Source organism: Sparus aurata, chromosome 23 (assembly GCF_900880675.1).
Source record: "Sparus aurata chromosome 23, fSpaAur1.1, whole genome shotgun sequence".
Classification (NCBI taxonomy): domain Eukaryota; kingdom Metazoa; phylum Chordata; class Actinopteri; order Spariformes; family Sparidae; genus Sparus; species Sparus aurata.
Window position 1 is genome coordinate 3,460,518 of NC_044209.1, and position 21,922 is coordinate 3,482,439.

At 39.4% G+C, this 21,922-nt stretch overlaps 1 protein-coding gene across 1 annotated transcript; it reads right to left on the minus strand.

Annotated features, from left to right (window-relative positions):
• Window positions 1–329: 329 nt before the first annotated feature.
• Window positions 330–20,568, minus strand: cln3 (CLN3 lysosomal/endosomal transmembrane protein, battenin). Its single transcript, XM_030408560.1, has 15 exons — window positions 20,284–20,568; window positions 20,161–20,197; window positions 18,986–19,082; window positions 18,802–18,885; window positions 17,988–18,067; window positions 16,730–16,815; window positions 14,636–14,708; window positions 12,128–12,271; window positions 11,658–11,797; window positions 6,133–6,185; window positions 5,989–6,057; window positions 5,770–5,825; window positions 5,577–5,670; window positions 4,293–4,433; window positions 330–2,954 (listed from the first exon to the last, which is right to left on the minus strand). The coding sequence occupies exons 1-15, from the start codon at window positions 20,336–20,338 to the stop codon at window positions 2,838–2,840; spliced, it is 1,326 nt and encodes a 441-aa protein (XP_030264420.1). The 5' UTR covers window positions 20,339–20,568; the 3' UTR covers window positions 330–2,837.
• Window positions 20,569–21,922: the final 1,354 nt, after the last annotated feature.

Consider the following 21,922-nt stretch of genomic DNA (forward strand, 5'->3'; position numbering starts at 1 on the left):
TAAGATTTGCTACTTTTCTCTGTCTTGGGTGATAGATCATTAACTGTTGGGCGAACAAAACAAGCGATATGATCACCTTGGGCTTTATAAATCTGTAACGGGCATATTTCACTGTTTTGATCCCTTTTTACGAATCAAATGATGAGTCCAGTAATTGAGAAAATAATCATGAGATTAGTATTGTTCGTTAATAAAAAATGGTCATGAGTAACAGCTCTCCTGATATAGTAAAGATAAAGTAGGTGACAGGTAGATTTACTGTGTTGTGGTTACTCACTAACAGATAGTCCTGCATGATCAAAAATAATAATCACAGTACAATCATAGCATCCCATGGACAAAAACTTTATAATACAGGACAGGTTTTAGAAATACACTGCGTAATTTATTTATAGTTTCATTCTACATAACAGTTACCATCATTATTGCGGTCTGTCCAGTTTTTAAGCCTCGACACCTGAAACCTTTGGAGATCACTGCATTTTAATCAAACAAGCACAAGCAACACAATCAGCGAATTCAAGGTCAAGATTCATTTATTTGTCCTGAGGATGATCTGTCTTGGACAAAAAAAAGTTGGGGCAAAATTATGAATATTCAACTGTAGCGGCATATTAATCAAATGCTGACAGTAACATTTCAGTAGGAATGTGCACATGTTCAAGAGAAAACAGAGGTTGCTTTTAGATAACATGAAAACTGTTTTTGGAGCAAAAAGCAGAACTTGAGCAAAACAAAAGTGCACAACACGTATTGAGTGTCCTGGTGATGTTAATGATGGTGACAGGCACACCCAAAAATGTTGCCTTTGTCTTTTGTTAGGACACCCTTTTATTGATTTCATATATAATCAAAATTAAATGTAAATCTCTAAATATTGTTCTGTTTCCCAGATTGTTACTGAATATAAAATCTAATACATAAATCCACATAAAAAAGACCTATGCTGTCTTCAGTAGAAACTTAGAGTACAGGTGCATCTCAATAAATAAGAATATCCTGGAAAAGCTCATTTATTTCAGTAACTTAAAAAGTGAAACTCGTATATTATATACATTCTTTACACCCAGAGTGAAAAATGTCAGCCTTTATTTGTTTTAATTTTGATGATTATGGCTTACAGATAATGAAAACCCAATATTCAGTGTCTCAGAAAATTAGAATATTGTGAAAAAGTGAAATATTGGAAAGTCATGGAGTCACACCCTAATGAGCTAATTAACTCAAAACACCTGCAAAGGTTTCCTGAGCCTTTAAATGGTCTCTCAGTCTGGTTCAGTAGGCTTCACAATCATGGGGAAGACTGCTGACTTGACAGTTGTACAGAAGACAGTCATTGACACCTTCCACAAGGAGGGTAGGACCCAAAGGTCATCGCTCAGGAATTTGGCCGTTCACAGAGTGCTGTATCCAAGCATATTCATAGAAAGTTGAGAGGAAGGAAAATGTGTGGAAGGAAAAGGTGCACAAGCAACAGGGATAACCGCAGCCTTAAGAAGATTGTCAAGCAAAGGCGATTAAAAAAATTGGGGGGAGCTTCGCAAGGAGTGGACTGAGGCTGGAGTCAGTGAATCAAGAGCCACCACACACAGACAAATCCTAGACATGGGCTACAAATATCGCATTCCTCATGTCAAGCCACTCCTGAACCAGAGACGAGGTCAGAAGCGTCTTACCTGGGCTGTGGAGAAAAAGAACTGCTCACACTGCCAAAAGTACCAAAACCTGGTTCATTGACCATGGGATTACTGCGCTTGATTGGCCAGCAAACTCGCCTGACCCGAACCCCATAGAAAATGTAAGGGGTGTCAAAATGAAGATGAGACACTAGACCCAAAAATGCAGATGAGCTGAAGGCCGCTATCGAAGCAACCTGGGCTTCCAAAACATCTCAGCAGTTCGACTCCATGCCACGCCACATTGATGCAGTAATTTATGCAAAAGGAGCCCCAACCGAGTACTAAGTGCAGATACAAGAACATACTTTTTGGAAGGCCCAAAGACACAGCAGGTGTTATATTTGACAATGAGATGCTCCACCCTGTCCCATCATTCAGAAACAATTCAAGTCAATAAACTAAACTCTGCTAAAACAAACTGTCAGTGTATTAAAAGAAAAACATTACTTCATTCTGCTTATCTACAGACATCATGGACAGCAGCTAAAAGACACAGTGGTATTTTTCATCAAGCAGAGTGCACAACTAATATTGCTTTGCAAAACAAGCTATTGTTTCTGCACTTACATGACAGTATGCTCTTTTCTGCAGGCACCATGCTCTCTTAGGTTGTGCAAACCACCAAACCCCTTGGGTGGCTGTGGGTCAGAGGTAGAGCCAACATCTTGTTATTGGAAGGTTGCTGGTTCCTTTCCCCTGGTCTGCATGTTGACGTGTCCTCGAGGAAGATACTGAACCACAAACTGCTCCTGATGTGCTGGTCGGCAACTTGCGTTGCAGTCACTGCCATCAGTATATGAATGACTGTAAGTTGCTTTGGAAAAAAAGTGTCTGCTAAATTCCCTAAATGTAAATGAAGTGAAGGAAACTATAACCATGACCTCCTGGTTGAAAATCACTCATATCGTGGGATCACAGGCTCTTATCATAATGCTAACAGCATGGTCCTGCATATGTATCCCAAAAAGCAGTGGAAGTTGGTGAAATAGAAGGTAAGAGAAGGCTTAGTGGTGGTCAAGCTTCATTCAGTAAAGCATGTAGGAGTATAGTCTGCTTTTGCCAGTTGGTCTCATTTTGGTTAAAAAAAAAAAAACATCCCTCAAATGGAACACACCCACGTCATGCTTATTCATCCCGCCGGTCAGTGTGGGGGCTGGGTCAAAGGGAGCAGAAGTATTTATGCACAGGGAAAGCAGCAAGTCCAGCCAGAGCTATGCCCAGACTGTCTCCTACACTGGCAGCAGCCATGGCAAACTCCCTCTGTCTGTCTTCAGTCTGTGGGAGAGAAGACAGGTGGCATTTCATGTACAATGATGTTGATGAATGCAATGATTGAGTACACAAGGTGATTGTTCTTCTATATGTTGATTTTTTGAGATCGTGGACAAAACATTTGTATCATCTTTTAATAAAATGCACTCAAGCCACTACAGCCTGAATAATAAACATTTGATATGTGGACAGAAACTGCACATAAAGCATAAGATGAAAGAACTGTGAGACAGCCTAAGTCTCAAATAGTAATGAAGGTCAGGCCTCAAGCATCTGTTTTGGAGGCGCCCCTGTAGTGTACCCGTAAAAAGAGCCAGAGAAGTCAGAATCTTGGGCGGTGGGGGTTCAGGATGGTTGGATGGGTAGTACACAGGATTTGCCCCCACCTGAACAGGGTTCTGACAAAGTGTCAATGTTAAAGTAAGGTAATTTACCTGATGGTATGGAACATGTGTAACTTAAGTTATTTTTACCCAAAGCATGGGCATCTTTTCATGCCTAAACCTAACCAAACCGCAACCGTTTCACAACGTTAATAAGTTATCGAAAATCATAATATTTTAAATGTTTGTCAACCGCAGCTTTATTTTCAAAGTCTACCCAGATGTTGCATATTACGTTATTATTTCCAACTTGACTGGGCCGTGCCCTTCACATGCCAAACTGACACTAGATGTGTAGGTAGAATTGTGAGTGACAATAGACTGGTAAAAAACATTTTAATCCTAAGACAATGTACATTTCCACTAATGTTTTTGGTGTAACAAATTTGCCAAGTCACACTCCACACTCAGCTGCTCTCTTCCCTCCTCTTCCACTGGACCACCACGGGACCTTATTTCAGAACAAGTACTTAGCAGCTCACAGAACTGACCAACTCCCCTTTCACATAATTGCAGTTGTCAATATGAGCAGTTTTCTTTTTTTTAATTTCAGTCTTTTTTAAATACCTGCTGAGACGGCCATGTTGCTGGTGAAATGATGTTGTTAGCTGACCAGTTTAACTCAAAACTAGACGATTTTGTGCCATTTTTATGACAAACAGCGACTTTGTTGACTTGCAAAATAACTTCTCACAAACGTCATGTTTGAACAATTCAAACAGGATCAAAATTTATTTGTCTCTCACCCTTGACTACTTGAAGCAGTTAAGCAAAAATACATATAAATACAACTACATATAATATTACATTGTGTTTACAGGTGTTGTGAAATATGACTTCATATGTGATATATTCCACACATTCTTCTTTCTGTTCAAATCCTGGTAACTATATTACCCACAACAAAAGACTTTATAGTACTTTTTTAACAAAGCAACTAATGGAAAGTTGACCTGACCTCTTTGCTGATGAAGTAGAAGGTGTTGACATAAGCAGCTCCACCTAGCAGGCCCTCATAGAGGACAATAGTAAACACCAGCCAGGCATTGGGCAGGAACTGGTAACGCACTGCAAACAGGAGCAGCACTGCATTCACCACCTGTGGAGGGCAGAGAGGAGGGGAGATGAAGAACAGAGAGCCTGGGAGTCAGTATGTCACAAACTGCACTGAAACCCACATGGGTCCACAGTCACAAGATAAATATAAACAGGAATGTGACATCTGAATAAATGTGGTTACTTGATAAGCTATATGAAGTAACCAAGGTTTGTAGCTTGTTTCCTTTTGAAACTTTCAATTGTATTTGTACTGCTGTCTGTGGTTTATTGACAGCTTGGATTGCACAGTTAGTGATGAGGTTAAGTGATTGTGGTTCTTAAAAACAAAATTAAAACAATCAATAAAATTAAAACTGGATCATGATCCATTCATTCTTCTCTGAGAGATTAATGAAGTTGTTGAAAAACACCCTAGCTCACAATGTTGAAGTAATTGAGAAAAGTGTATCTGTATCAAGAGTTGATGAGGTCTATTATGTGAAGTTTGTTGGAAATCTGTGTTTGTGTAATCCTGCTGACAAACAAACCAACCAACAAAATGATTTCAAGATCACGATTCAATTTGATTTTCTATATAAAACGTGTTTTCAGCACTGACGGCTATGGCATTGTTAGACTATCACACCTAGGATTGTAAAGATCAACCAGTCATTAGTTTAATGCCCTGGCAACTGTCATTTAGATTTCAAACTCTTATTTAAAAACATGGAGGCATTTTACAACAGAAGTTTGGTCAACAAAAATTACCAAAATATGGAAATTCAGTTTTGTTTTGTTGTTAATTGTAGTTTTAGGTGTTCAAATCTATCCCAAGTAAACCACCTTTCAAAACAAATTGCAACTGAGACGTCAGATGATTGTCTTGGTGCAAGTGTTTGAAGGTGCAGCTGTAGGGTACCAGTAAGATAGCTGTGCCTAAATTATGGTCAAACAACAAAGATAATGTATATTTACCCAATAACCTGTAGAAAAGTCCTGCATCTACTAAGCCGTTAACTTTGACCTTATTTAGTTGCCCAATGAGGAACGAAAAGGAATATCCAACTAAAAACTGTTGTTAACTGTTGGTGTTTAACTTTTTTAAAATATGTTCACAATATAATAAAATAAGGAATATGTATTCAAGTCAGTCTCACATTTCACCCCTATTCTGATGAATTGTACTTTATACTTAATTTCTCACCTGCAGCGCAGAGAGAGCCCACAGTTTCCTGATCTTCACACAGCACAGGGAGGATCGAGACACCAACACTCCCACCTGGTACAGCGTCTGGTACCTGAGCACACACACAATTAACAACCAAATGCAAGTCCAAACCTTCGATCATTTAAGTAAGTTGTTCCTTCAGAGTAACATTCTAGTGAAGTTAACTGACCAGCGGTACTGCTCTGCATGGGACAGGAAAAAGTTGGGGAAATACAAAAGTTCCATCTGGAAAAGAAAAAAAATCTACATTATTATCAAAATGATCACAATTCCTTCTCTCAGTGTGTTATATTAGAACTCATACCAACCTTCACCAGAGGGAAGCTGGATTTGACCTAACACTATGTAGTGATATGAATGTGAGGCCAGAGGGCACCAGAGAACTTACCATGCCCTGATTGATGAAGTACTCAGCAAAGTACACCAGTCCCAGGGGAACCACAAATCCCCTCAAGCCCTGCACACAGCATCGACAGTGTAACTAGACACACACTGAAACACTCAAGTCTGAGGTAAAGAGAAAAGCACTTACCTTGATGATGTGTAGTTTCTCTGTGAAGGTGAGAGGTCCAAGGGGCCTGTCCTCTGTAACATTCAGAGGGAAGACAACATGGCCTGTGTAGTTATTCAACAACAACAAACAGCACAACTTTAAAATGATACTTCATTCAAATCAACAGAGTGCTGCAGCGGACGAGGAAATCAACTTTTAATCTGTCTGTGCATCTAATGACAAATGGAGTGCTTCATTGTGGAGAAGCAGTAAAGTCACAGTAACTCAGGCTCTGCAGGTCCAGTCACTGCACCAGCCATTCATTATCCTTAACAGCTTATCCTTTGCAGGCTGACATATAGGGACAACAACCATTCACACATTCTACAAGCAAATTAAAGCCTATTAACCTCACTTGCAGGTCTTTGGATTGTGGGAAGCCAGAGTTCCAGAGCAGTAGATCATGCAAACACCGGCCCTGCCCCAGCTGGGTCTTAAACCCAGGACCTTCTTGCTGTGAGTTAACAGGGTTATCCACTGCACTGCCATAACACTGATCATCTCCTCACAACACAATGGTCTGCTGGGAAACATTGGGTCCTGGCATTCATGTGGATGCTACTTGCAAAACACCCACTCGAATACTGTCTCAGACCAAGTACAACCCTTCAAGCCAATGGCACTCCCTGATGTCAGTGGCCCCCCAGCAGGATAGTGCACCCTACCACAACACAAAAACTGCTCAGGAAGAGCTCAAGGTGTCGACCGGGCCTTAAAATTCGCCAGATCCCAAACCGATCTGACATCTGTGGGACATTCAGGAACAAGTCTGATCTATGGAGGTACCCCCACATGGAGGAGCAGGTATTCTAACTAAAAGCCTGTCTAAATAAAAACGTTTCATGAAACCTTCATGAAACTGTCACAGAAAAACATACTGATGTAGGCTGATAAATAATTGAGAGTGGCACTGTGCTGAAAAAAGACAAACAGCTGAACAGAGAAATCTGAAGTCGGGTAAAGCCCCATCACATCATCTTAGGACACTTGTCTATAACATTCAAATAAACTAAACAGTAGTTTATTTCTATGGTTTCAAAATGGCACTTCTCCTGAACAATAAAACATCAACCGTCATCCCCGCCACGAGAGAATACAGAATTCTCTCCATGTCCATGTATGTGTGCGTCATCTTTTCAATGTAAAACAGCAATAAAATGGCAAAAAGAGAACCAAAAAACGAAAGGGAAAATGTTTAAAGTAAGGATACAACAATTCCTCACAACCGCAGAGTCACGAGGTAGTGACTCTGATGAGTGGAACTGTCATGGGAATCTGCATAGGGCACCTGCATGTTTTAATAATAATAGTACAGATATTTGGCAACAGAGTCTCAGTATTGCAGGATGAGGTGATACGATATATTGCTGTGTCAATATTCTGTCCCATCGCCAGCAACAAGGATCATGCAGCTGACAGACTGGTACACACAAATGAGTTTTGTTCTTTGGACTGATGGTTTACAGCTAACATGACTTTGTCTCAAGTTCAATACAAATACATCTACATTCAGACCTCTTACAAAGTATTCTTCATATTCATATGCTTAAAAGTAAAAACAACCTTTTTAGGGGGTGTATCTATTTACTGACTTGCCCATTGTCCATATGCCCAAAACCGTTGTTCTATTTCCTTCTTGTGCCATCCTTGATGGACAAGTGGACAGTTTGAAAAGATGGTTTCATGCAGTGGGGCTTTTGCCGTTCAATAGATATGAATAGATAACTGAATTGAGGTGTTGAAAAAAGGAATAAAGAGCGGTAAGGCCTGGAAAAGTTACAAAAATGCCGGTAGAAGGTCATTTTGACTGAGTCCAACAAAAGACATTGACAGAGGTGATTGCTGTGTCAGAAGCTGTTTAGTTTGTTTTAACAACGTGATCAGATTCTCTTGGAATAGATCTTTGTACTTCCTTGTAACTGAGATGCCCAAATAGGAAAACTTTTTGTTCTCCATTTTAAATAGGCAAATTGTTAAGGTCCAGACATTGTGTCTCAATATTAATAGGAAAGAACTCGCTTTTGTTGAGATTTAATTTATAACCTGAAAGTTCACCAAACTGACTGAGCAGCAACAGAGCAGGGGGCAATGAGGAGGTTGGGTAAGAATGAAAAGCAAAAGATCGTCAGCATAAAGTGAGATCTGTGCTCCGTGTCACACAGGAAGGGAACCTTGCCTGTGAGATTCAGAGAGAACTGAACATAACAATGGGGGGTGCAACAGATAACATTTCTTACTTGCCTGACTGCAAGAAATGGCTGAAGCTATTTCTGCCTAGGATAAAGGTTCCTCTAATCTCTACCTTAGATCAAGGTATTAGTCCCTTCTTTAATTTGTAAGTGATCTGCAGTAATGTGGCCATTTGGCAAGCGGATCTTAGGGTATGATGGACATGTGATTTTTTATTTTTTTTATTCCCTGTCGGATTGATGTAAAAACGGCACACATCACAGACACCATAGTCACAAAAAAAAAGGCTTGAATGCAACGGGCTGACTTGCTCGTTGTGCCGGGGTTAGTGGAAGATCGGAAGCGCCCCCCCCCCCCCCCCCCCCCCCCCAAGTATGAGAGAATCTGGAAGCAATGAAAACAACCGTTCAAAAAAAACTACGTCATTCACACTTAGGAGTGAAAACATTTACAAGTACTACTAGTGTGTTATATAATTTACCCGATACAATCATTATATTCATCGTGACAGCAGACGGTTATTAAATGAGCTATGAATATGGATTTCTTGTAGGAAGGCTATTCCTGTTTTAAGTTGTTTTAGATGCAAGAAGAACTTTCTTCTTTTAACAGGGTGGTTTAGACAGACACATTTTATTTTTTATCAAGAACTTGCAGCTCCCACGATTTGGATTTTGCAATTGGCCAAACTGTGATTTTGATAATATTTCAATGCATTTTCCAGCCCTATTTTAAGCAGAGCCACCTTGTTTACTCACTAACTACAAATTGTAAATATCAAATATAATAAATATGAACAAATATTATGCTCTACTGCTAATTGTGTGACAGTCTCCATCACATTAAACTTGATCACATCTGGTTCCCCGAACAAGACCATGCAGATTGTGTTATCACTTGTCACCCAGTGCAAACACGCGTACATATCTGAAAGACACACGATTTCCTCTGACCAAAACAAGACATCATAACTGGAGCCACTGTGGTTATCTGAGCTCACAAATGATAAAACATTTCCAAGAAGCCCTGATGCTAATGTTATGACTCATTTAATGTGTGAAGTGCATATGTGCATATATATATATACATATATATATATATATATACATATATATATATATATATACACATATATATATATATATATATATACACATATATACATATATATATATATATATATATACACATATATATATATATATATACACATATATATATATATATATACACATATATATATATATATATATACACATATATATATATATATACACATATATATATATATATACACATATATATATATATATACACATATATATATATATATATACACATATATATATATATATATACACATATATATATATATATACACATATATATATATATATATACACATATATATATATATATATATATATATATATATATATATATATATATATATATATATATATATATATATATATATATATATATATATATATATATATATAGATATAGATATATGCATTAGGGGTGGTGAAAAAAATCGATTATTGATTAATCGCGATTATAATATTGATGATTATGATTCGATTATTACCTTTCCAAAAATCGATAAAAAAAATAATCAAAAAATGTTATTATTATTATTTTTTTTATAAATTGTAATACAAACTGGAGTCCTCCTCTTACTGGCTTCCGCTACATGGTCCAAAGTCTGGAGCAAAGATATGTTATTCCATCCCGGAGCTTTTTCACACTTAAATTGATTCCAAATCTTTACAAGGAGACAAACCTTTCCGTGCAAGTGTCCCTCAACTCTGCTCACAGGGTAGCAATAACCTGCGATGCCTGGACATCCAGAGCTACAGTCTCATATGTGACCGTTACAGCTCATTATGTCAGCAGTTAATGGAAGCTAATGTCCTACGTACTTCAGGCGAAAGCTATGGATGATAGCCACACAAGCGCAAATATGTGTGAGTTTCTCAAAGCAATGGCAGACGAGTGGGGAATAGAGAAACACGCCCTGGTTCTCGTATATATGTACACTACACACAATAAGTTAGGGATAATGTTATTTACATGAGTGCTATATTATGTACACTACACACAATAAGTTAGGGATAATGTTATTTACATGAGTGCTTTTCCTATTTGGTCTGAATTTTAATGAAATAAGGGCAGCTGTGTGGCAGTTGCATAATGATGTCTGAGTGCATAGGTCCTTAGGTACTGGTCATCGTTGCGGTCTGTCACTCGTGGGGCTCCACTCCTGGGTCTGTCAGGAACTCTGCCAGTAGTTCTGTGTCTTGATGCAAGTCTGCTGATGACACTTTGAGACACACCAAGTTCACGAGCAACATCTAACTGCCTGCCACCGACCCGAAGGTGCGCTATGGCCAGGTGGCGCTGCTCGTCCGTTAAGTGATGTCGTGTGTTCATGGCTGTTTGAATGATGAACTTGGAATGACTTACTGACAATACCCGCTTTTTATACCCACAGAATGTTGAAATTGATGCCACATTTAAAAGGGTTGTCTTTTAGTTTTTTGGTATTGGCCCCAATATGTAAGGCACACTGTACACAGTGAGACCATTACGTGGAAAACACAAAATGAGGTGTGTCTATCACCCCAATACAATTGCCTCCCTATCTCAAAACTGTCTGAAGTGAAACAAACACCGTATGTATGAAATCCACTGAGTCTCTCACAATATCCCTAAATTATTGTGAGTAGTCTCTCTCTCTCTCTCTCTCTCTCTCTCTCTCTCGATCTCGATAGATAGATAGATAGATAGATAGATAGATAGATAGATAGATAGATAGATAGATAGAGAGAATGCTCAGGGGCAAATCAGTGTGTTGTTATCAGAAGGTCACTGGTTCGATTCCCCTGGTCTACATGTACAAGTGTCCTTGGGCAAGAATGTATTGGGTGGTACTGGCTATATGGCAGCCACCTCCATCAGTGTATCAATGTATGAATAACTGTAAACTGCTTTGGTCAAAGGTGTCTGCTAAATGTAAATGAAACTAAACTACAGTTAAGATCAAATCTTCCGAAACAAACCAATCAGATTACAATCTGGTTAGACTGAGGTAATGCACTGCTCTTTGGTCTTTCATGTGTTGCACATGATGTATTGCACAACTGCAGCTAATGTTAAACTGCTATTAAATAAGCTTGCACACCAAGTAACTAACATACATCGGTGCTTTTCTAAAAGCTCTGCTTTCACTGGATTGCTTCTCTGTATTTAAATAACATTAGTTTTAATTAAAACAATTAATGCAGTGTGGGTTAGTGTGCGACATGTACCTGGGGTTGATTTCTCCTGCTCCTCTTCTTCTGACCCGTCCATCAGCTGCCGTCTCTCATCTGAGTCCACAGCTGCATATTCGGTCTCCCTGATTTTCCACTGAGGTAATGAGGGTGGAGGAACCAGCAGGAGGAAGTAGCTGATGGTGACGTTGGGATGAACAAAAAATAAGAACCAGGAAGAATGGTTTATTAGTATTGTGACTGAACCAAGAGAAGGAATTAACAGAGAAGAAAGCCAAGACATGTGAAAGGCACATATAAAGACTGAAAGTCAATCAATTTGAATTTATTGTGGAATCCAAATATTATAATCATACTGTTATACAATAACAGAATTTGATGAATTACAGAGAACAATGGTCATTCCTGTTGGATTTAACCATATTGTAGAAAACGAGACCAAGAAGGTGGACAGTGCTTCCAAACACTGAATGACTTATAGCAAAACAAAGTACATCCAGACTTACCTAATCAACATAGCAAATGGGACAACCAACATGATGAGAAGTGTAATCTGGGGTGACAGGCCGACTTGGGTGAGGCCTGAGTAGATTAAGGCTCCAGCAACACCAGCGCCACCAGTACCTGAGCCCCAACCTCCCAGTACATCCCTGAGGTAAAAGGGAACAGATGACAGATGTACTACAAAAACCACAAGAGCATGAGAACCACACAGACATGCGTACACACAGTTTGTGAGGCCATCAGCAGTTACAGGTACGTTATTAATGGTTCTGTTGCAGTGGTACCAGCTTCAAGGTATACCTTGGTGTGACACTGACAGTTATCAAACCATGTACATTTGTTGATCTTTCATACTGAATTTTACAATATTCATGTTCTTAAAACATCTCTCTATAAAAGCAAATAACCTATGTCTGTCTGTCTGTCTGTCTGTGTGTATCTGTGTGTGTGTGTGTGTGTGTGTGTGTGTATTCCTCAAATATCTCTGCGGATCAGGATCAGACTGACCTGAGAGTTTCAACATGGCTGCTGCGTGGTTCAAGGGTGTGCTATTTCGCATTTGTTTGGACTGCAATGATACCGTTAATAAATTATTTCATAAATGCTTTACAAATTCCACGAGCATGTCCACCGGAGCCACTACAGTCACGTGCGCACCAGAGCCAATCACTGCACACCGTGGCCACGCCCGCACCAGAGCCAATCACTGCAGAGCCCACCGCGACCCCCCACCTTAAGAAACAAGCAGATTTATACCTGCAGTGGCGCGAGCTGGACCGGGATTTTGCCGGCGGTTCGGTCCGTTCTGTTCTGTGCATCTAAACTGGCTGTTGTGGATTAATGAGATTAAACGAGTCCGGACCGAGTCTGTTCGGGTCTGAGGAGATCCGGAGACGCGCGGACAACAAAGTGGAATCGGAATCTGTGGATGTTCGTGTGTAGCTAGCGGCTAGCTACACGGCCCACCTCCCGAAGCGACGGACCGGAAGCATCGGCACGTCCAAACCGGACCTAGGGTAAATAATGTCCGCCACGCTTTTTCGCGAACATTGCCGTCACGTTTGCTTTGTGTCTGGTGCAGGAAGAAACGGTAAAAACGGGCTTTTGTCACGAAAGTGTCCAAGCAGCAAGTTTGGTTGTTGAGGAACAGGAAGTTATGGGAGGGACCTAGGCGGATGATTGACATGCAATGACGGTCAGTGTGTGTGAGAGTTGAGAGATTTGTGACATTTAGCGTGTTTGGAGTGTGTAGTTAGTGTGTTATGTAGTGTTTGGTGTAGTGTGTTTAGTGAGTAGTGGAGTCGGTTTTTTGTTTAATGAGTCAGAACAATGAGGAGAAGCTGAATGTGGAGCAGGCAGTGCAGCTCTTTATTCAGCTGGAAGGAGCTCAGGCAGACCTGAGCATTGCCTGCATTTAAATGTAAATAGTTACATATAACTTTAATTTTTTAAATGTATGCACACATTTAGATAAACAACAATTCATATTTGCATTATAAGTTAAAAAAAAAAATAAAAATGGTTTGTTAAACATATTTGTGGTTTTCACAGTAAAAATCTAACTTTTTCTACTCGGATTTCATGTTGTTTTTTTTTGTGATTTTAGGTCCATTGTGTTAATACAGTATGTCAAAATAAAAAAAATAACTGTACAGTCACACATGTGAGGTTGTGCTGAAAATAATGACACCAAGTAAATAGCTTTTAAGGTGAAATATAATGGCAAAATCAAAAATAGTCAAAAACGGCCAATTATACCCTGGAATATCGGATTTCACAACAAACCTAAATATCCCTGACGTCCCACCTTCAAACACAGCCTCATTTGGCCATCCATGAAAAAGCTCCTTAACCTCCCACTTTTTTATAGGAATACACTTTTCTTACGGGCACTGCACTAGTATAAATAGATTTCAAGTTTATATTAAGCATCATGTATGTCAGGACGTTTGAAGCTTCTTGCTTGAAGGTTCATTAAAGGAATCTCTGACTGCAACAAACATTGAACAGCATGAACAGCCTCTGTTCACAGTAAGCCAAGTCTATTTCTAGCTTTCCAAAAAGGAGAGGTGATGAAATCTTTTTGTTTTTTAAAGGTAATTTCAATTTACTATCTCATAATGTGCCTTAGTAAGCTTGTTTTTTGATTTATAATGAATATGTAATACAACATATACATTTTTGTATGATGAATATTTCCTAAAATGTTCGGTCCAGGAAGAATTAGGCTTCTATACATGTAATCATGAGGCATAATTAAACGTTGCCTGGACAGCAGGATGTCAAATCAAAAACCTTACTTATAAAGGGTAAAAGTTAAATTTGAAGTAAATCATGTAACAACAAGTTGTCTTTTAACAACATGTCAACTGCTGTAACAGAATATACTTTACACTTTAGGTGCAATAGGCGAAGTTAAAATTATAAGCTTGTCATCTCATCTCAATTTATAGTTAGAGAAAGTTATGTGAGGTTGGAAAAAGAAAGAAAGAGACAAAACAAGTATTTACCTGCTGAAGAAGACGGTGAGAGACAGGAAGGACAGTTCTCCGAGTCCAGCGCTGATACTGGCAAAGATCACCCCTGGAGACAGAGTCATAGAGAGGCTCATCTCAGTGAGTCAGGTGGGGAGAGACAGAGATGCCTGGGAATGCTCATGAATAACAAAAAAGGAATAATCACAGGGGGACTAAGGTATTTTACATGTGAGTAAAGCGAAGAGAAAATTTGAAATTTGGTAGTGAACACTCTGTCAATCTGTGTTCACTACACACAGATGATTCAGCTGCTGAACGCACACGATCATCCCAGGGTTTTTATAGTCTTAATAAGGATCAATTGACCAATAGTATTTTAAACCACAAATTGAAAACAAATATAGCCTGATGATCTAAATTTGGACACATGCAAATCGACACACAAACTGTGAACTGCATGAACACAATGTTTTTGTCTGTTCTTGGTAAGAATGCTCTCAACCACTCTTACAATTTTCTATTATCAAAGAGATGAGCAAAGAGCATTAAGACAACATTAGTGAATCCCTTGGCTCAATGGGTACTAACTAAATAAGAGAAAATCGGGGATACAAACAAAAATACGAGAAAATTAGTTCGAACATCGCTTCTTGTATGAAGCCCATTGTCTCCAAAAATGGTCGCAAATGTGACTACTTGGTCACAGTCGGAAGCCCTGCTTGGAAACATTTGGGATACTGTAAGTACACAATAAAGGTCTGCTTTTTTTACATTTTAATGCTGAAATCTTAAGGGATAAGGTCTTTACTGAGAGCATCAGTACATTTACAGATGAAGTTTGCACTGCAACATTTACTCAGACTCATCGTCCAAAATCCATCAGCCACTTCTACCTATAATCAACATAGTAGTTTTTTATATACACAGTGCACAGAAAGTAGCAGCATCAGAAGAGCCAATGGGGCGAACAGGTGTTCCTGGAGGCCCTGTCCTAGCACTAGCAGGGGCCTGGGCTCACAGGCTCATTGGGCCTGCTGTGTTAAGTTTGTGTCCTGTTTGTGTCCTCAGTGAACCTGTGATCATGCATGAAAAACTGAGGTTAGAGGAAGGTCATGATGTTGTCCTTAATTGCCACAGAGACATTCAGAGGGAGAAAGATAGCTTTGGTATTCTCTGTTGCATAACTGCTTGCTTAGTTAGAATATTTTCCCTCCTTATCTTCAGATAAAGTCTATTTAAAAAGAATTAACTTGAATTTATGAATATCAGTTCCCTGATCAGTTCAAGTATGGTGAATTCTAACAGTTGGTCGAGATTAGTGGTAAAATGGTATCATATTTCTGTGAAATAACCACAATAAGATAAGCCTACAGGAAATGAAACCGAGGCAAAAGATTCAATGCCAAGATATCGGAACATGATGTCATCCCAAACAACTTGAGCCATGTCCTCGTTCTCAAGCTTCCCAACGCGGGTGATCTCAGCCATTTTAACAACTGACAGTTTTTTCCATTCCTAGCAGGGTCTTCTGCAGAGTTCTGCTCAAAAAGTCACACTAAGTGTTGCAATAACCATCACAATGTTATGATCCGCTTCTACGACGACAAGCATGCCCAGCTTCTCAGTTACACCAGTGGACATGCCTGAAGTTCAAGGTTGTGTGTGTCTGTCAAATTCGTTACAGACAGTAGAGAACAGAACCAGCATGCCCGTAATTTCACCAAGATCAAGATTCTCAGCTCTGTTTTTGCAGCCATTTACCAGCCAGCGTGGCAGGTAGCCCTCAGTGTTCGCCAAACAGAACCACATTTGTCACTTGGCAGTTGCTAATTTCAGACCCTTAATACATCCTTTTGAGTAATAGCACATGAGTGTAACACGCCATGTAAACACCGGCTCAGAACACCAGCCTTAAAAAGAATAGAAATAAACAAAGACAGATTGGCCAGCAGTAAAGTCCAGGCGAAAAAACAGTCCTCCATGTTGTTGTTCTACTAACCACCGGCCTGCATACATCACCTCAGCATTCATTTTGGCGGTGCAAAAGAACCACTTCGTCTGAAAACAACTTTTGATAAAAGCCATGATTAAAATGAACCATAGCTCTGTAAAGAAAGGCGTCTTTACCTAGAATGCTCATCCACACAGCTGAGGAGAAGGACACAAGCAAGAAACTTGTAGCTGCCATGACCGCACAGAACAAGACTCTGAAACTGAAAAACAGAACATTTTGTGACACCGCTTTCAGCCATGATGCTAAAAGCTGCTGAAAAAACCTTATAGAGGATCTGACAGGAGCTGAAAATATCAATATTTCTAAATGTAGGAAACCATCATCTTAGCTTAGGTTTAATGTAGTGTTTTATAATTAAATGTTATTATTTGCACTTATTCTTTTTGGAAACAAGGAATTTGACTCTGGTAAAGTCTGCCGTTAGTTTACAGGGAATACTATAATAAATATTAGATTTAGAAAAATAACGATTGAAAACATAATGTATTGACAGGGGTTATTGCACACTGTATTTCTAACTCTGACTGATAAGTGTCCATCAGAGTGACAGCCTGAGGGAAGAAACTGTCTCTGTGTCTGGTCACTTTGGCTTACAGTTCTCTGTGATGCCAACCAGAGGGGAGGAGCTTGAATATTGACCTACACTTGGGTGTAAATAGTTACATTGTCTATTATCAGCCCAGAGGCAAACAGCATTGTAGGCTACAGACACCTGTGTGCAGATGGCATGTGCCTCATTTATTTTGTTCTATTTTATCATTTTACAGTTACACTTTAATATATTTATTTTGGGTTAGGTGCTTTTATCATCTTGAGAACTCACCTTTAATTGTTGTCTTACTAAATTAACTTTTTCAGCCATTTAACTTTTTCAGTTAAATACATCATCGACAAAAGGTATTTTTTGCATCACCTGATAATCAGCTCACAGACGCTGATTAAAAAAGTCATTAATTTATTAATACAATTGCTACAAATTCTTACTAAGAGCCCTTTCATGGCAATGCCAATGGCAGTTTAAGATGTGGAATGACTCGGGGCAGCGTTTAGCTCAGTTGGTAGCGCACGTGTCCCATGTGCTGAGGCTCTGCAGCGGACCCGGGTTCAACTCCCGACGTGGGTCCCTTTGCTGCGTGTCACTCCCCCTCTCTCTCTCCCTGTTTCCTGTCATATCTTCAGCTGTTCTATCAATAAAGCCATAAAAAAAAGATGTGGAATGACTGCAACCTGTTTTTTATTAGTTGGGTGAACCAAAACTTGAAATATTGGCTGTGTGTTGATTGCGTTGAATACATTTATATATAAAAAGAATCTTTCAGAGTTTTTTTTATTATTATTGAACAGGTTTAAAAGTGATAACTACTGTCTTACCCATAAGGCAGTTTGTGGATGACAAACGGAGCAGACAGCTTGATGACAAGCGTTGGGAGGATGTCAGCTAACAGCACAGCCTGAGGAGAAATGAGCGGTGTCTTCCTTTATTCAAAGCATTAGTGTTTCCATTTCAAACATGATGTTCAAGTGCTGAAGTCAAGGTATAACATTTGAGCAAGATTCTTTGCCTTAAGCAGTTTTAACAAATTTTTTTATACAAAAACATCACACTTGTGTTATGTTAAAGAGAAGCTAATAATTCTCTATCATCGTACTGATATATACGTTATCTACAGAAGAGTATTAGGGCCAGGCATGAGAAAAAAAAATGCCAGGGAGAAGTTTTTTTTTATTTTCATTTTGCAATTCAACAACAAAAGTTGAAATGTCAAGAATAAAGTTTACATTTCAAGATTAAAGTCGAGCTATGGAGACCACATCAAACAGCACATATGACTGTCTCAACAAAATGCCTTGTGTAGATGAACTGGTGAAACTGCACTTCAGAATCAGCTTTAGTAACAAAGAAATGATTTCTCTTTTAGCTCATAAACACAGTGTGGTTGTCAGTATTGGGGCTTTGAAGAGATTCTGCTGAAAACGTCTGTTCAGAAGGAGAAACCACACAGTCATGGAAGAGGCATCCACATTCATGCAAGCTGAAATTGAAAGGACGTAGTAACGGCAGAGACTGAATGCTCGGGCAGCTTGCATAGGAAAAAAAAAAGTCCTCCTCTCATTTTCTTTCCTCATCTCTAGCCCTAATTCTCTTCAATAGTTATCCTGTGTTGTGTAGTGAATGTCTATTTACCGCAGTAGAAACAGGGTTGCAGTCATAGCGGCTGCTGTTGCTACTGTTCCCTCCTTGGAAATCCAAGGACAGTGTGGCTGAAGTCTAGATGGAAGAAAGGGAACGGGTCAAAAGGTTTACAGCTGTACGTCTACACACACTTTGTAGCTTCCAAATATTCATTTATCTAAACAAGACTTCTTACAGATGCTGTGGTGTTTCCTGACGCTTGGTGTTTGAGGATGTCATGGGCGGCGCTCAGCATTACCACATAAGCAAAGTTGTTGCACAATCCAAGGAGCCTGAGGTGATGATCAGAAGAGGGGATAAGATATCACAGCGTCAGCAGAATCAGATGCATCAATATCTGACAACTGAGCCACTGGATGAGAGGCTTGTCTTTGAGAAGACACCAGAAGAACTGCAGATCTAAATCGAACATGCAAACAGTCTTATTCCATAAAGAGTTTAGTGTTGTCTTTGCAAGAACTTTCGCTAAATATAAAAGTAATTAAAAATGGAATTTGGATGAGAAAATATATGACAAATATAGGTAACAAAAGGTTACAATACAATATCAGCAGTTTTTCACACTTGATTAAAACATGATGCCCTGCTCTAATACTTATTGTGTTGCCCTGGTTAGCCTCTGCACCAGGCTGCATCGACAATTTGTGACATATAAACATGAAGACTTTTCCCATCTTTTATTGTTTTGCATTTCTTTTCTATGATATTAAGGTGGAAATGATATGAAAGTCTTTTTCCCTCTCTAATTATTACATCAGCTGTCAGCATGGGCGGTTCTGGGGGGGGGGGCCAACAGGGGCCAGTGCCCCCATAACTCTGAGTCTGGACCCCCCTGTGGCCCCCCTGACAGGGAGTCTGCATTAATAATGCAATGACAGATTTCTTGCAATGATTTTGTTCTGAATGGAAAGGCAGAAATAAAGTGTCTCAGCAGTTTACTACCCAATCAAAATTGCTGAAATTGTAAACACTGCTTTGTCTGAATGAGGGATTTATCCTTTTTTCCGGGTTGTATGTGCCCCCTAACAAAAAAGCCGGCCCCAACCTGGCCCCCCTATTAAAACTGGTCTAGAACCGCCACTGGCTGTCAGGAGTTTCGTTAGTTAACGTTTGCCATTAATCACATGAGGCAGGAGGTTTCTGTTCCTTCCATGTGTCTGCTAAGAGGAAGCTATGGCTTCTATTAGTTTTGACATTAGGCATTCGTGTCAGTCTCCATTAACTTACACCGGGCGTAACTTACTCTGTATTACACTTGCAGTAATGAAAACTGCTGGCATTAGTTTGAGTGGTATTTGTTTTGAAAACGATCGTTAGATTTTCAGCTTGTCTAAAACAGCGGGTTCTCACCAAAATCCCGTCCAGTTGCGCCACTGTGTGCAGTAACCTGTAAACAACAGATAGACAACACGTTCAGCGGCCCGCGTAACAATAAGTCAAGTGAAGCACACTGCTGATGGACGACAGACCCACCATTACTGTCAGGGAGGGGAACAGGGTCTGCGTTGACGCTGGCTGCCCGCTCCATGTTTACAGCCGGTCCCGGGTCGGTCGGTCGGGTGACAGCTGGCTAACAGCTCGAGCCGCGGACACAGCCGGAGACACCGCGGCTGCACGCGAGGTATGGCGGGTCAAACACACACAGAACGTCACCGCTAACACCGCGCGGTGCTCCACACAGCTGGTGCTAGTTTCTGATCATTTTTAAAGTTTAACGACGTCATATGATATGAAACACGGTGTTTCATACAAATAGATTCCCACGGAAACAAGCCAAATATGAAGGTTCCTCTTTTGGGACGCTTTTCGATGGGGATACAAACTTAGCTCATCCGGCCCTTTTCATGACTATTATTCTTATATCAATAACACTATTGTTTTATATAATAAAGACAATATTTTACAGTCATCAATTATTTCTAGCTTTGCTGCAGTTGATGTGATCCAACCGTAAACAGTCTCCTGGTGATGATTTGATTAATGCTTTATAACATACTAGTGTAAAGAGCAATGTTATACTATCATCGAGCTTTCATTAACATTTGTGTACGTCATTAAATTCTTCAAATAAGGAGTTACACATGTGTGTTACAAAAATAATTACTTTGAAATGTACATACATTTGTTAAAACTACATTTTACTGCATAATAAACACTTTATTAAGTGTAATGTGCTAATGAACGTTGAATGTGTAAAATATAGGATTTATTTTTAATCTGAACGTCAGATAGATAAGATAATTATAGCTGCTGCGCAGTGATGGGTCGGGTTCGGGCTATTTTTTAGCAAATTTAGGCAATTCTGAGCAACAAACAGGAGAATAGGAAGACAAGACAGTTGACAACAATGTTCATTTTGGACCACTTGAGGCTTGAACTCAACTTGAACAACTTCTGGAACCATAGACTGTCATCTATCGCTCTGAGCTAATTGGCAAGTGGCAATACAACAGTGGCTTCACAAATTGAGTAAGCCATTCCCTGTTGTGCAGGCAGATTTGAAACCATTGTAAAAAAATTCAGTTATCAAGACAAAAATCTGGAAGTGAGACCAGCTGTGTAGCTTCATTTGTCGACTCAGGGAGTAACTGTCCGGGCAGCTGTTGTCAAGGCAGATTTCAAAAATGGTCAAAATGTCAGAAATTCTGTTACCTGAACAAAAATCTGATAATACATAAATTGCGTCTTGACAGCATGGAAATGTTGGTGCTTTGTTTTTCACTCTAAGTGTTTTGCTTCATGAAAGAAAATCTGATGTTTAAAAATGCCACTCTTACACTGACTCCAGTTGTTCCCATGAGAGCAGAATTCAAAATGTTCTCAAAAATTCAGTTTAGGAGATAACATTCTGATATTTGCCAAACTTCATCAACCATGACTCCAAAATATTCTCAATTTTTTTCAGGAAGATTGAAAATGTAGTTAGCAAGAATTTGATAGTATATGTTTACAGTACTGTTTACAGTCAAACATTTTGATGCACCGTAGGCTTAATTTTTGATAAATCAAAAATCCAAGAAACAAGTTTTATGGAGGACGGTCTGAAGATGCTCTCTAGCAAGTTTGGTGACAATTGAGCAAAAATTGTGGGAGGTTTTATAAGTTTTACAGG

Coding starts and splice junctions, on each gene's coding strand:
- cln3 (XM_030408560.1), bottom strand. CDS start 20,338: ATGGAGCGGGCAGCCAGCGTCAACGCAGACCCTGTTCCCCTCCCTGAC. Junction 20,198..20,283: donor TCCCCTCCCTGACAGTAATG/GTGGGTCTGTCG, acceptor TGTTGTTTACAG/GTTACTGCACACAGTGGCGC. Junction 18,886..18,985: donor CAGGAAACACCACAGCATCT/GTAAGAAGTCTT, acceptor TCTTCCATCTAG/ACTTCAGCCACACTGTCCTT.